The sequence below is a fragment of the Amblyraja radiata genome, chromosome 24, assembly GCF_010909765.2.
Source record: "Amblyraja radiata isolate CabotCenter1 chromosome 24, sAmbRad1.1.pri, whole genome shotgun sequence".
NCBI classification, from domain to species: Eukaryota; Metazoa; Chordata; class Chondrichthyes; order Rajiformes; family Rajidae; genus Amblyraja; species Amblyraja radiata.
In genome coordinates this window covers 25270232-25286598 of record NC_045979.1, presented here as the reverse complement: position 1 = coordinate 25286598, position 16367 = coordinate 25270232, and the positions used below count along the sequence as shown (strand labels likewise).

Below are 16367 nucleotides of genomic sequence, written 5' to 3'. Positions count from 1 at the left end.
AGGTAACTAGAGATATAGACAGTGATGTGGAGAGATAAAGAACAATGAATGAAAGATAAGCAAAAAAGTTACAATGATAAAGGAAACAGGCCATTGTAAACTGTTTGTAACAAGTACAGTGAAAATCTTACTTGCTGCAGCATCTCAGGTAAATAGACTCAGACAATGCACAATACCCTGTCTGTTCATGTGTCTGTCTAAATGCCTCTTAAGTGTTGCTTCCATCCCCGTCCCTGGCAGGTACCAAGGTATCCAGCCAGGTATCCACCATTCTCTGTGTAAAAAAATCTTACCATGCACGTCTCCTTCAAACATTCCCCCTCTCACCTAAAACCCATGCACACTCGTTATCCTTGTTTTGATGCAAACTACCACTGAAAGTGGCAGGATGAGTTTCCTTGACTATCTTCATTTCATTCAAAAGCAAAAGACTGCAATTGCTGCAGTTAGAAATAGATGACTGAAGTTGGGGAGAGAGGAAAAAATGCTAGAACTCTGAAAAGCAGGAACTGTGAAATTGCTGGCAATCTGCAACAGATGGGAATGTTAGAAATAATCGGTAGGTCAGGTAGAATTGAATAAGATCATTGTTGACCATACAACAGGAACTGGTGTGGGCAATCTCAGATAGGAGCCAGGTGGCTTTCAGAAAAAGGGTGGTGGGTTTACAGACCGACTCGCTACTCTATGATACATAACAGAAATGTGCTTAGAATGGTCATGGTAAATCACATGAACTTCAGAGACTTTCATCCGCATTCACAGGACCACTCTGCCAAAGGTTCTACTCAAAGTATAAATGCTCTGCTCATCACTTTGGGGCAGTGTGGAAGTGAAAAAGGCCCTTGACAGGGGTGTATTCTCTGTAGTGTCTACAATTGCAAAATGTAGTGCACAAACGAAGATGCATCAAAGATCAGGTGCATTTCTTTCTCATTCCCTGAAAAACGTAACTTTGCAGATTATCTCGCCCTCCTATCACAACCAGGTGCAACAGAAACAAGTGAACTCGATGCATTCAGATGGAAATCAGCTGCAAAACTTTGTTGTCAGTATGAAATTGTGCATGTAAAGCTGCATAAGGTAAGAATTTCATTGTCTGGGTTGATATCCGGTGCAGATGACAAATAAACACACATAAAACACTCTTGAAATGTGATATCGTAACCTTCAGCACTGCCTCACCATCACCAGTACAGAGAGAGGGATCATATTTCCATCAACACAGACTTGGGCAGCATCAACAGCTGGGGTGGTGAGGCAAACCAGGACAAACAGCACAATTGAGTCATGTAATAGACCAGCTGCGAGACATTTAAATGCATTTGCGCTATTGTGATCACCTGCTGGTGACAACGTTTCCAAAGGCAACAGAGTTTCTGACAGCAGTGGAGATCCCTGACTCTGTGATTTACATTTACAGTGACTACAGTGCCTGGAAGTGCCAGGAAGGCCTTTGTTACACCCGGAAACATGGTTGTCAGGGCAGCCAGCAAGTAAGAATAAAGAGCCAGGGACTACCCAGCATCATCCTGGCCAATATACAGTGCCCAATAAATAGTATGTTTCTGAATCTAAACTATCAATTTACTGTGGATCCCATGGATCTTAATCTTATGGATCAGCCTACCATAATGGAGTTTATGAAATGCCTTACTGAAACAGGATAGGCACATGGATATGCAGAGAATGGAGGGATATGATTCATGTGCAGGCAGATATTAGTTTAACTTGGCATGTTCAGTGCAGATATTGTGGGCAGAATGACCTGTTTCGGCAGTATAAAGTTCTATGTTCTAGAAGCTTAGAAACATAGACAATAGGTGCAGGAGTACGTCATTCGGCCCTTCGAGCCTGCACCGCTATTCAATATGATCATGGCTGATCATCCAACTCAGTATCCTGTACCTGCCTTCTCTCCATACCCCCTGATCCCTTTAGCCACAAGGGCCACATCTAATTCCCTCTTAAATATAGCCAATGAACTGGCCTCAACTACCTTCTGTGGCAGAGAATTCCACAGATTCACCACTCTCTGTGTAAAAAATGATTTCACATCTCGGTCCTAAAAGACTTCCCCCTTATCCTTAAACTGTGACCCCTTCTTCTGGACTTCCCAAACATCGGGAATAATCCTGTGCCATATACACTGTGTAAGATAGTTCACTGAACATCACATGCTGAATTGTTACACAGCCATACTCACATACCAACAACATGCCAATGATCACCAACAGAATGGTAACAAACAACGGCCCGAATCACTCACTAGCTGCTACTTACCCAGTACAAAACATCAGTCCAGCCCTCCATGGTGATACACTGATATACGGTTAGCATCGCAAAGCCGAAGTTATCAAAGTGGGTGATGCCATTGTTGGGCCCAGGCCAGCCCGACCTGCACTCTGTTCCATTCAAGTCACAGTGTCGGCCATTGCCCGCATGTGCACAGGGGGCAGGCACGTCCTCCATTATGATATCTGTGCCAATGAAGCATGTGTCAGAAAGCAAAAGACTTGTAGGAGAGGGAGAGGGGGAGTGGGAGAGGGGAGAGGGGGAGAAAGAGAGCGAGAGAGCGAGCGAGAGCGAGAGCGAGAGCGAGAGCGAGAGCGAGAGCGAGAGAGAGAGAGAGAGAGAGAGAGAGAGAGAGAGAGAGAGAGAGAGAGAGAGAGAGAGAGAGAGAGAGAGAGAGAGAGAGAGAGGGAGATAGGAAGGAAGATAGGAAGGGAGACCAGAAGGAGGTAGGGAGGGAGACCATGAAAATGCAACAGTGCACAAGGGAGAGAGAGAGAGCGAGTATAAAGAATTGGTGAGAGATGGCGAGTGAGAATGGGAAGCAGGAGAGAGACAGAGAGAGAGAGCGAGATGGGAAGGGAGAATGGGAATGGGAGAGTGTGGGGAAGAGAGGAGGTTCAAGAGGGGTACAGTGGGTGAGGGGGCAGAAGGAAAGTGGGTGTAAGGGGGATGGGAGGGAGGATGGGAGAGAGAGGGGGATAGGAGAGAGAGGGGGATGGGAGAGAGGGGGATGGGAGAGAAAATGGGGATGGGAGAGAAAATGGGGATGGGAGAGAGGGGGATGGGGGTTGGAAAGAAGGGGATGGGAGACAGACAGACAGAACGACAGGGATGGAGGAGAGTGGAGCTGCACAGATTCAAAGGCAAGTCTACCCTCCAAGAAACTGGGAACAAATCTAAACTGCCTCAAACCTTGGAGAGTCTCCATAAGACATCCTTACTTTGTATTGCAAAGCTATTGAAATAAAGGCCAACATACTGTTTGTCTACCAACTGCTTGCTATGTGTGAATATTTAAATTCTGCATCTGTAAATCAATGAGTGAATGAACATCGGATCTTCCATTGTTCTCCCCCTTCGGCACGGCAGTCACCCCCACACCGGGTCTTCCTTTGTTACTTCCTCCGGCGTGTCGTCCACACCCCACGTGGTCCATCTTTATCCGTTGATCGGAGCCCCCATCGACCTGCCGCGCTGACCTCTCCATTATCACTGCCGGCTCCTCTCCAGACGCCTCCGTGGCACCGACACAGGCCCCAACCACGGGCTCCATCGATTTGCGACGTGCGGGCTCCAACCTAGGCCGCAGGCTCCGACCCGCGGGGGCTCCGGCCACGGCCACGGTTTGCCGCGAGGCGTCTGCCACAGCGGGTCAACGGGACGCCCAGGGTACCGGGCCAAAGTTGTTAACTCGAGGATGTTGCCAAGACTCGAGCTCACAAGTTATAGGGAGAGGTTGGACCAGTTAGAATTTTATTTTTTGAAGAGCAGGAGACTAAAGAGTGATCCTGTGGAGATGCATAAAATCATGAGGGGCATAGATCGAGTGCACAGTCTTGTATGGATGATGACATTTCTATGACTATGTTCTTTCTTCACAGAACCACATGCAGCATGTGAAGAGGTTTATCGGCCCACTGAGGCCACAGTGACTATCTACCCCTCCATCACACTAATGCTGCACTGATCTAATTTTACTTCGGAGTCACGTGAGTGACTACGTGAAGAACCCGCTCAGTGCGCAGGCGCGGCATTACGCCAGCAGTGCAACAGCGGCTGCCACGGGAGTTAGGCTCTCCCGTTACAGATGAATCGGACCGTCAGGTGAGTACCCTGAGGTCGGGTTTTCTTTTACAGGTGAGCCTTTTTCTGCTTGTGTTTTTTACAGGCAGAGAAAAAGGCTCTGGAACAAAACTGTCCCCCGTTTTTCCGTTGGGGAGGGGGGCAGCAACAGGCGGTAGGAGCGTTACCCGGTGTTCCGTAATTCCCCGACACCGTGCCGAGGCCAGCCCGCTAGTACCTGAAGCAGCGGGCTGGACGCATAGCCACTCGAGAGGCATCCGGCAGGTGTTCCCGATGTCGGACGGGACGTCACTCCACCCGCACGGGGGGAGAGAGTGCCGCCTGAGCCGCTGGAGCGGCTCACGGAGCAGGTGCCTGCGAGACGCGCTGCTTGAGGGGCGCTCTCGCTACTACAAGGCACAAAAGCTCCAGAAGAACCTGTCCCCCGCTCGACTCCAGCGGAGGAGCGTTCCATTGCAGGGGGGGCAGCAACAGGCGGTAGGAACAATTACCGGTCGCTCCGCTATCCCCATCACCGCGCCGAGCCCAGTCCCGCTAGTGCCTGAACTGCGGGCTGGATGTCTAGCCATCCGAACAGGCATCCGGCTGGTGGCGTCCGATTCGTCGGACGGGGACATGTCTCCACCTAAATGGAGGAGAGACAGCCGCCTGAGCTGCATCCAACAGCAATTGGAGCAGCTCCAGCGAGATGCGCAGAAAGAGCGCTCTCGCGGAGGTAGGTCAGGCACCCCCTCCACAGTGCTTCATGCACTGCCCTCTGCTCCCTCATTACTGGAGGCTAGCATTGGTGACCAGGGCTGGGCTGGTCTGGAACAGGGGCAGGCGGACGAATTCGGGAGTATGCCAGGGGTGCAGGAACATGAAGAGCTGTTGGGTGTGATGGACCGCTTGTAGCAACCCCACGGGCTGGTGCACCGCTGGAACCAAGAATGGCGGCCAGCATCAACCATTACTGGAAAAGGTGCTCGCTGAGGTGCTGAAACAACACAGCACCAGAAAACGGTGAGGCCCTCAAAGTAAAAAGTGTCAACAGCCAAATCTGGGGGCATGTGGGTCACACATCCATACCCAAGAACTCAAGCTACAGCGGATCCTAAGGCTCCTGACGTCAGCCATCACAGCCTTTGCTCGTTCCGTGGAGACCACGGAGATGGATACCTGCCAGCAGGATGTGCTGGCATTAATGTGTACCACACAATTTGAGATCAACAATCTCCGGAGGGAAACATAAGACCTGCCCTCAATCCCAAATTTGCTGGCTTGTGTAAAGCCCCAGCTGCGGAGACGGACGCGCTGCTATTTGGGAAAGATTTCAATAAAAAACTGAAGGAGATGCAGGAAGCATCAAAAACCTTCGGCCTAATGAGGGCAGGCCCCGGGACGAGCAAACCAAGACCTCCGATACCCAAGCGGCAGCACCCCACGGCATCCACCAGTCGACGTCCGCAATATGGGACTGGTGAACGCTTGGGGTCCGCACATTATCCCCAAAGATCTTTCAGATCAGGGCCCGCAGCGGACCCTCTGGAAAATGCGCCTCCCCCCAACATCGCCAGCACGTCAGAACAAAATCTTCAGGAAAATGAAGAAACAGAATCGCCAATAACCATGGAGGTAGAGGGAGAACCTCCCTCTACCTCCATTAATGCCATGGAGGCAGAGGGAGAACAAAGAGGGAAGAGACAGAGACTCTAAGATTTTGCCTTCCACCACAGTGAGGAGGTTTTTGGTGAACTCACTGTGGTGGATGTTAAATTTGTGTTGATTGTGTGTTTTTGCCATTTTTTAAATTATATGTATGACTGCAGGGAAACAAAATTTCGTTCAGACCGAAAGGTCTGAATGACAATAAAACGAATCTAATCTAATCTAATCTAATCTAAAGGTAGGTGGGTCTGGTCCCTACCAGCATATAGAGAATAAGGGTGCTTTATTAACAGGGGGGAGATTACACTTGTTTAAAGAAGCATGGGGTATGGTCACGAGTGACAAGTATATACTCAACAACATTACAGGATATAAAATACAATTCATGTCAGAAAAAACGCCGCCAGTTCAACAATGGCCCCAAAGGGTATTTCTCCCTCCGTCAAAGAGAAACGTGAGGGGCAAGCTGAACTGGTGAGACTTATCACAAAGGGGGTCATCGAAAAGACCAAACATGAACCTTTGGAATTTGTATCGAATATATTCACTAAAACCAAAAAAGATGGTGTCTGTCGCATCATCATTGACTTAACATCACTAAACAAATTTGTTAAGTATATACATTTCAAAATGGAGACATATGTTACTGCCAAACAACTGAATTCCAAAGGACACTTCATGGCAAGCATTTATCTTAAAGATGCTTACTATCTAGTACCCATATACAAGGATCATCGCAGATACCTAAAATTTATCTGGATGGTACAAAGCATTGCCCTATGGGCGAACTTCAGCCCAAGATTATTCACCAAAATATTGAACCCAGCCATGGCAATACTAAGAAAACAAAAACATATTGTCATGGCATATCTGGAGGATATTCTCATAGTAGGGAAAACGATGGAATTGGCTGTGGCAGCAGTATCAGCTACAAAACAGCTCCTCGAAACTCTGGGGTTCGTCCTACATCCAGATAATTCTAAGTTGAAGCCATCCACTATCATGGACTACCTGGGCTTCACAATTAACTCAGTCCATATGACTGTTACCTTGCCAAAGGCAAAAATGGTTGAATTAGCACAATCATGCAACAAATTAATGGTCAACGAGCGACCAACTATTCGACAAGTAGCAAGAGTAATTGGGGAAATGGTAGCAGCATTTCTGGCTACACAATTCGGACCTTTGCACTATCAAAAAATTTACAGAGAGCAAAGGTACGGGCAATAAAACGACATACAGGTCACTATGATCGTGTCATGAACTTACCCACTGAAGCAATATCAGAGCTACAGTGGTGGGCAGAAAACGTTTGGCTTAGTTTCAGCCCTATCTTTATCACTAACCCTACTTTAGTTATTCAAACAGATGCCAGTGCTCAAGGCTGGGGAGCGACTAACTCCATATCCAGCACAAGTGGTAGATGGACTAAACTAGAGTCATCATTACTATTTACACTGGGCATTAACTATCTAGAGATGTTGGGCGTCTTTTATGGTTTAAAAGCATATTTATCTAATATGCAGCACTTGCATGTTCGGTTACAAATTGATAAATACTACGGTGATGGCTTATATTAACCATATGGGTGGCATAAAATCATTATCATGCGACAAATTGGTCAACATGATTTGGCAATGGTATGTCGAAAGACATATTTGGCTATCAGCTACTTACCTACCAGGTAAGCTAAACACGCATGCCATGAGAAAATTAAACGCCTGGGTTGCAAGTTTGAACAGACCTTACCTGGAACTGGGATTGTCCAAACAAACCATCACCACCATGTCGGCATCCCTTCGAACATCCACCAAGAGGCAGTACTTAACCAGCATCAAAAAAGGGAGAAGTACTGCCAGGAAACAGGGACAACATGCGCAACAGCCACAGCCACCAACATACTGGAGTTCCTGGCCATCTACACCACGATGTAGGGATCAGCTACAGTGCCATCAACACAGCGCAGGGTGCTCTTTCTGCTTATCTCAAACCAGCGGCAGGACAACAGGCGATGGGATCCCATCCGCTGGTGGTAAAACTGATGAAGGGCATTTACAATATCAAGCCCTAAGCCCAGGTATACCCATATTTGGGATATCAGTGTGGTCCTGACATATCTCAGGGAATGGCCACCAGCCAGATCCCCCGGCCTCGAGCAAGCTACACTAAAGACGCTCATGTTGATGGCACTTGTATCCGCTCAGAGGGTCCAGTCACTACACCTATTGCGACTGGACAACATGATCACAGCTCCAGACCAGATCTGTCGTTATCCAACGACTGGTCAAACAGAGCAGACCAGGAACACCTAATCCAGTCGTGGCTTACCCACCAGAACCACGGTTATGTGCCATGACCCACCTACTATCCTACATAGACACAACCAGAATATTCGAGGGAGATGAAAAGCCTTGTGGGTCAGTCACAAAAACCTTATGGTGGGGTACGAGCCAAACCATTGCGAGATGGCTCAAGCAGGTGCTAGAAACTGCTGGGATAAACACCAACCTGTACAAATTTTATTCCACCAGGGCAGCATCCATGTCGACGGCTAAAGAATGGACATGCCTATAGACCACATCCTGGCTACAGCAGGATGGTGGGAAGGGAAAAGACCGTTCAGAAATTTTATAATAAGCCGTTGGCAAAACCTGGTTTATTTGCAGTAAAGATTTACGGACTGCAAATATTTAATTTAAGCCCAGGGGAGCAACTTAATTCTTTGTTGTTATTGTTTAAAAAATACCATTGTGTTTTTCTACAAATAGACTCATTGGTTCATTACGATAACACTTCCTCCCTCAAGAACTTCGGCAGTGAGTGAAATGAAACTGTTACACGGTTTGAAATCACAGAGCTTTGAAATCTTCACGTAGTCACTCACGTGACTCCGAAGTAAAATAGTAAGATTAAACGAGAACTTACCAGTTTGAAATTTGATCTGTATTTTATGAGGAGTTACAATGAGGGATTACGTGCCCTCCGCTCCCACCCTCATTATATGGATCAAACTAATAAATTGATGTCTCCTTATCTTTACTATGTTTACTTCAAAATAACTGTGTCTATCTGTGATTCCACACCGCTGCTTGGAAGTATGCCGCGCCTGCGCACTGAGCGGGTTCTTCACGTAATCCCTCATCGTAACTCCTCATAAAATACAGATCAAACTTCAAACTGGTAAGTTCTCGTTTAATCTTACTATTTTATTCTCCTCATATGCCCATAAACTCCCTTGGATTTGAGCACTCACCAACACACTTGGGACAATTTACAGCATCTAATTAACCCATAAAGCTGCATATTTTTAGGATGTGGGAGGAAATTGGAGCACCCGGAAGAAATCCACACAGTCACGGGGAAAACGTGCAAATTCCAAAGCAGTTGTTATCAGCGTTGAACTATGGTCCATGATGCTGCAACGCAGTGACTCTACCAGCTGCCGAACTGTGTCGCCCTTTCTCATTTAAAAACGATTCTACTTTTTCAGTTCTATTCAAAGCGCATAATTTTGCATTTTCCCCTACTACACCTCATCTGCCACTTTTGTGGCTACTCACTTAACCTGTTTTCTCCTCACTGCTCTCTTATCAAATGAGCTTTACAATAGCAGCCAGCTTGGATACTCCACAAGCTGCTGTTTCATTAATGTCATTATTGTAAACAGTGAACAGCACAAGGCCTGTACCAATCTCAGTGGCACCCCACTGCTAGTAGTTGGCCAAGTGAACGAGGCCCGTTTATTGTTGCTCCTTTTAGTAACCTTGTGATCCATAATATTTCAAGCCTTTCATGGGTTATTTAATGTAACAGCCTTTCAAAAATCCAGCTCCTCTGCATTCTTCAAGTAAAACTGTGCTTTCATGTTCACTCTGGCCTGTGTGTTCAGGCTGTACCCACATCAGTGTCAAACCCAAGATAGACGCAAACTGCTGGAGTAACTCAGTGGGACAGGCAGCATCTCTGGATAGGAATTGGTGATATTTCGGGTCGAGACCCTTGGTCTTGATCTGAAACGTCACCCATTCCTTCTGTCGTTCACTTTGTGCTTCCACCAAGGTTTTCTGTGTTCCCATTATCTGTGCGTTCACTCTGTCACACACACTTACAAGTATGGAATAGAAGTAGAACCTTGAGGCTGCCACTACATTTAATATGGTTATAGCTGATTGGTCTATACTTTCAGCTCCACATTCCTGCAGCAACCTTTCACCCATTTTAGTTATCAAGTATCTATCTTTGACTAAAGTATGTTTAGACTGCCTTTGGGCACATGTTCACCCTGTCCACTATACACCAGTATGCTTATACGTTTAGATTCAAATGATATATTATACTACATCGATGTGCCACATCACCCATATCTACAGTATGTGAATTAATGGCTATGTGATTCCAATAATTACATAGTCAATTTGTGTGTGGGTGTGTGCTTTAGTCTGTGTGTGAACGAGAGAGAGGGAGAGAGAGAGAGAGAGAGAGAGAGAGAGACGGAGAGAGGGACAGAGAGGGGGAGAGAGAGGGAGAGGGGAGAGAGGGGGGGAGAGAGGGGGGGGAGAGAGGGGGGTGAGAGAGGGGGGGAGAGAGAGAGACGGGGAGAGAGAGAGGGGGGAGAGAGAGAGAGGGGGGAGAGAGAGGGGAGTGAGAGAGAGGGGGGAGAGAGGGGAGAGAGAGAGAGAGGAGAGAGAGAGAGACGGGTGAGAGATAGGGGAGATAGAGAGGAGAGAGAGGGGAGAGAGAGAGGGGGAGAGAGAGGGGGAGGGGGAGGGGGAGACAGAGAGGGGGAGACAGAGAGGGGGAGAGAGAGAGGGGGAGAGAGAGAAGGAGGGAGAGAGGGAGAATGTCCGTGACTGCATGTGTCTCTGTATACAAGCACACCTATAGCTGGTACATTTGTGGTGTTCTCTCTCTGTACCTGTTCCGTCGAAGAAACACGTCTTGTGCATTTTTCCCATGAACAGTTCCAGTCGATGATGGCATAGATGATAATCATGAAGAGGACAAGCAGCGCAATGTGGAGCAGTGGGACCATGGCCTTGATGATCGAGTTCAGCACCACCTGTAAACCTGAAAGCAGAGATCAATGGCCTCCCCATGTATGCACGGTCTATTTAAAAAGAACAAAGGAACCACAAAACAGCTGTGCTCGCCCCACCTGCTCTGCTCCACCATTGATGCAGATTATGTTTGATCCTCAGCTCGCTGTCTGATCTCCCTCTGCTCTTTAGAATCCAAGAAGCGATTAGCCCCATTGATTGAACGCCCACAGCTCTCTGGGGTAAATTCCAAAAATCTATTGCTAGCTGAGTAAAGGTACCGGGAAATGACAACCCTTTTACAGAAACAATCTCTTCTGGTTCTAAATTCCCTCAGCTAAAGGAATCCTGCTCATAGCATCAGACTAGTTGACCCCTCAAATTCCTGCCATCACCTCTCATTCTTCGATTATCCGATGAGTACAAGCACATTCTACTCAATCCCTCATAAAAGGACAACATTCTTTCCTCATTCATTCAAAGCCTCCAAGGCAACTAAAGCTTTTCTTTGGCAGGAAGATACCATTTAGCCTAGTACACCTCTCCCATAGACAGCTCATTTCATCAATAGAGATAGGAATGGTCATCTTGATGTGCAAGTTTCCATTGCACCTTTTTGCAGACTCAAAATGGTCCAATGACCATTCAGGTGGGAATGCTGCTACCTGTGACACAGGGATGTGTACTTGTTGATATGCAGATCCGCTACAATGTATGCAACTCAGCTGAAAAATTGTAGGAAGTAAGATCTCCCACCCTGGTGCACTCCACTGATGTGGCAATATAACTATGGCCAAATCATCTGTTTTAATCTGGAGATATAAGAAACTGCAAATGCTGGAAACTTGAGCAATAAAACCAACTACTGGAGGAACTCAGCGGGTCAGGCAACGTCAATGGAGTAGACACAAAATGCCGGAGTAACTCAGCGGGACAGGCAGCAACTCTGGAGAGAATGAATGGGTGACGTGTCAGATCGAGACCCTTCTTCGGACTCATGTCAGGGGAATGGGAGGTACATAGATAAGGAGGTGTGTAGGTAAAGAAGTGTAAGGTTTGAAAACAGGACAGAGGGAATGAAATGTGATCAAGGAAAATGTAGAATAGATCATTATTAGTTGGAAGAAGGTAACTACAAAGTAAACAGAGATGCAATGTAGTCAGAGACAGTAAGACTGGTCGGAGAACTGCGAAGGGGAGGGATGGAGAGAGAGGGAAAGCAAGGGTTACTTGAAGTTAGAGAAGTCAATGTTCATACCGCTGGGGTGCAAGCTGCCCAAGCAAAATATGAGGTGCTGCTCCTCCAATTTACGCTGGGCCTCACTCTGACAATGGAGGAGGCCCAAGACTGAAAGGTCAGTGTGGGAATGGGAGTTAGCAACTAAACACTTTAACTCTCCCTACCATTACCAGCTGCTAAATGCTTTAACTCCCCCTACCATTCCTACACTGACATTTCTATCCTGGGCCTCCTCCATTGTCAGAGTGAGGCCCAGCGCAAATTGGAAGAACAGCACCTCATATTTTGCTTGGGCAGCGGTATGAACATTGCTTTCTCTAACTTCAAGTAACCTTTGCTTTCCCTCTCTCTCCATCCCCTTCCCAGTTCTCTGACTAGTCTTACTGCCTCGGACAACATTTTATCTCTGTCAGCTTTGTTGTTACCTTCTCCCAACTACCAATAATCTGTTCTACATTTTCCTTGATCTCCATTCCCTTTGTCCTGTTTTCACACCTCACTTCCTCATCTATACACTTCCTTATCTATGTACTTCCCTTGACATCAGTCTGAAGAAGGGTCTCGACCTGAAACATCACCCATTCCTTCTCTCCAGAGATGCTGCCTGTCCCACTGAGTTGCTGCAACGTTTTGTTTATTTTCGATTTACACCAGCATCTGCAGTTCCTTCCCACACATCTATGGAGGTATATGGACAGACGGCATTTCAGTTCAGGAATTTTCATCTGCAATCTCTAGTGTCTCCATTTAATAAAGTATATTGACTAAATGTAGCAATGTTTATGAAGCATAAGCAAATGAAGTTTGGACAATTGACATATATAATGGCAATTAGATTAATGAATATCACTTACATGAAGACAGAAAAATAATTCATGCCCATTGAGATCACTAAAAGTAATCCATTATATTACTTGAAATGTTTGACAACCCACTTATTAACAGAAGACAAATGGTGAAAGAGCAGACATAAATTTATAGGCCAAATGTAAAATAGTAAATCACAATCATTACAGCTAACAAATTTCAAATTTCAAATTTCAATACACTAACAATTGAATGGAATGGCCAAATAGAATGGAACTCTCAATAGGACATAGGACATAGGACAAGAACAGAAAACAAACAAGCACTTCAGCCTATAATGTCTGTGTCGAACATATTGCCAAAATAAACTAACCACACCCTTCCATTCCCTGCATATCCGTGTGCCTATTTAAAAGCTTCTGAAACACCACTTTCATATCTGCCTCCAACACCACCTCTGACAGTGCATTCCAGGCACTACCACTCTGTTTAAAAAAACTTACCCCGTATATTTATTTCCAAATTTTCCCCTCTCACTGTAAAGCTATGCTCTTTAGTCATTGACATTTCCACTGTGGGAAAAAGGTTCTGACTATCTAGTCTGATCGATACTATTCGTAATTTTAAATACTTCTATCAGATCTCCCCTCCACATCCAGCATTCTAGAGCAAACAAAGCAAGTTCGCCCAACCTGTCGTGGTAGCTAATACCCTCTAATCCAGGCAACATTTTGGTAAACCTCTTATGCACCTTCTCCAAAGCCTTCACATTCTTCCTGTAATGGGGCGACCAGAACTGCAAGCAGTACGCCTAGTTTATCATTCTATCTGCTTGTGTTGCTGCTTTCAGGGAGCTCGGGACCGAGAAGCCAAGATCCCTCTTTATGGATCTTGGCATCAGCCATTTACCTTTCCCTTACATTCGACATCCCAAAGTGCAGCACCTCACACTTGCTCTGATTAAACTCCATCTGCCATTGCTCCATCCATTTCTACAGTTGATTCTGTTCTTGTGGTGCATAAAAGAAGCCACACAAACAAATGCAAAAAGGAAAAGAGCAAGATGAATAAGGGTGAGATGAGCATAGAAACATAGAAATTAGGTGCAGGAGTAGGCCATTCGGCCCTTCGAGCCTGCACCGCCATTCAATATGATCATGGCTGATCATCCAACTCAGTATCCCGTACCTGCCTTCTCTCCTTACCCCCTGATCCCTTTAGCCACAAGGGCCACATCTAACTCCCTCTTAAATATAGCCAATGAACTGGCCTCAACTACCTTCTGTGGCAGAGAATTCCAGAGATTCACCACTCTCTGTGTGCATAACATAGAAGAACTAATTTGAACCAAATGTCCTGTTTCTACAGTGCAAATACTATGGAAACCTTTATCCTGAATAAACAGGGACAGTAGTAATGTCGACACAAGGGAATGTAAATGCTGCAATCTTGAGCGTAAAATAAATTGCTGGAACTCAGCAGATCATGCAGCATCAGTGCAGGGAAATGGACAGATGTCGTTTCTGGTCGGGACCCTTTTATAACACTGAGAAGGGTCCCGAAATGAAACATTGTCTATCCGTTTCCTTCCACAGATGTTGCCTCATCTGCTGAGATCCAACAGTTTGTTTTATTACAGTAGTTATGCACACTTTGAATAAAGAGCATTCTGTACAAATAGTCCGTGTTCCTCACCACTAGGTAGTTGAGGGATTCTTGTCATGATCAAAGTCTTATCCTGAAAAAAATAGAACTCTTACTGTTACTCTTGAAATAATTGTGACTTTATAGTCACAGTACATAATACGTAACTGAATAAACAGTAACAATGAACAGCTGCAGAGAATGATCATGTCCTGCAATAAATAGCCTTTCAAACATCCCTGTGAGAAACAAAGCAATCCCCCCTCTACTTACTGGGAACACCTGACACCAGGCGCAGTGGCCTCAAAACTCGGAATGCTCGAAGGGCCTTCACATCGAACCCTGCATTCTTGGCTGCTGGGCTGAGGTGCTCCAAGATCACAGTGAACAGGCTGCAAGGGAAGAAGAGAGCGATTCTCACACTGACACAACGACTCACCATTGTTCTTCACTAAGGTAGCTCCTTCTACAATATATAAATCAAATTCAGTACTCTCCAGCCTCTTATATTCCCTTCCCTGCTTTCTCCCATGATAGGACTACCAAACATTTTTGATACTGTGTGTTATCACAATTTGTAGCATTATGAGAGAGTTGATGCCTTACCACGCCAGAGACCCGTGTTCGAACCTGATTACGGGTGCTGTCTATACAGAGTTTGTACGTTCTCCCTGTGACCACGTGGGTTTTCTCCGTGTATTCTGGTTTCCCCCCACATTACAAAGACGTGCAAGTTTGTAGGTGTTATAAATTGTCCATATTATGTAGGATTGAAATAGTGTATAGGTGATCGATGGTCAGTGCAGACTCGGTGGGCCGATGGGCCTGTTTCCATGTTGTATCTCTAAACTTAACTCAATTAAACTAATCAAGTGCTTCTGCAAGTAGGCCCGAAAGGCTGAATAACTTGTACTGCTCGGTCTGCTCAAAATCTAGTCCCAAGACCACAAGCAGAAAGCAAGAACCAGTTCCAGTCCTGCAGTTACATCTCCCCGCAGAAATGTCTGATGTCAGCAATAAACGGTGGCGGCGCGACTCGTTGCAGCGGCTCCTACAGCCTGTCTGTCTTTTTTTTATTTTTGTCTAGTTAAATGTAGTGTTTGTGTTTTTTTAAGCTTGATTTTAAATGTGTATATGTGGGGGGCGGGGGGGGGGGGGAGGGGGAAACCGTTTAAAATCTCTTCCCTGTACGGGAGACCCGACCTTTTCCCTGTCGGGTCTCCGTTGTCGTTGGGGCCTAGCACCGTGGAGCGGCCTCCAACCTGAACGACCCGGGGGCTCGGGAGACTGTGGAGCTGTGGAGCTGCGGACTATTCACCATCGTGGGGCTGGCCGACCTCGGAACGTGGGGAGCGGTGGTGACTCGCTGCTGCGACTCGACTCCTGGGGCTCGGAGGCTCCAGCAACGCAGCCGCAGGTCCGGTGGACTGGGACATCGGGAGCTCGCGGGTCCGGGGGGAGAGAGAGACCGCTTCCCGGAGCTCCCGCAACGCGACTTCTCCAGCCCGTGTCGCGGGGTTGGAACGACCTGGAGCGGGGTCATACATCACCCGGCATGGCTTCATGGCCGTGGGACTCACCATCTCATGCTGGGGCTCCGACCTTGTACTTTCAGACCGGGAGCGGGGCCGTAAATCGCCCCGCGCGGCCTAAAATGGCCGTGGGACTTAGCATCACCCGCCTGGAGCTTGGACATTGGGAGAGACATGGAGAGCAGGGGAGAGAAAAGACTTTGCCTTCCATCACAGTGGGTTCACTGTGATGGATGTTTGTGTGAACTTAATTGTGTGTATGTCTGTAGGACATTGTCTTTGTTTGTATGGCTGTGGAAACAAAATTTCGTTTGAGTCTCACTGGGGCTCAAATGACAATAAATAAATTTGTATTGTATTGTT

The 16367-nt window shown here is 46.6% G+C and overlaps 1 protein-coding gene across 1 annotated transcript in view; it reads right to left on the bottom strand.

The window, feature by feature from the left end:
• LOC116986894 (voltage-dependent L-type calcium channel subunit alpha-1S-like) overlaps positions 1-16367 on the bottom strand; it is a 122180-nt gene that overhangs the window by 81678 nt on the left and 24135 nt on the right. Inside the window, 4 exon segments of the mRNA XM_033042671.1 lie at positions 2284-2480; positions 10661-10714; positions 10717-10812; positions 14746-14864. Of these exon segments, the coding sequence (XP_032898562.1) occupies positions 2284-2480; positions 10661-10714; positions 10717-10812; positions 14746-14864 (466 nt within the window).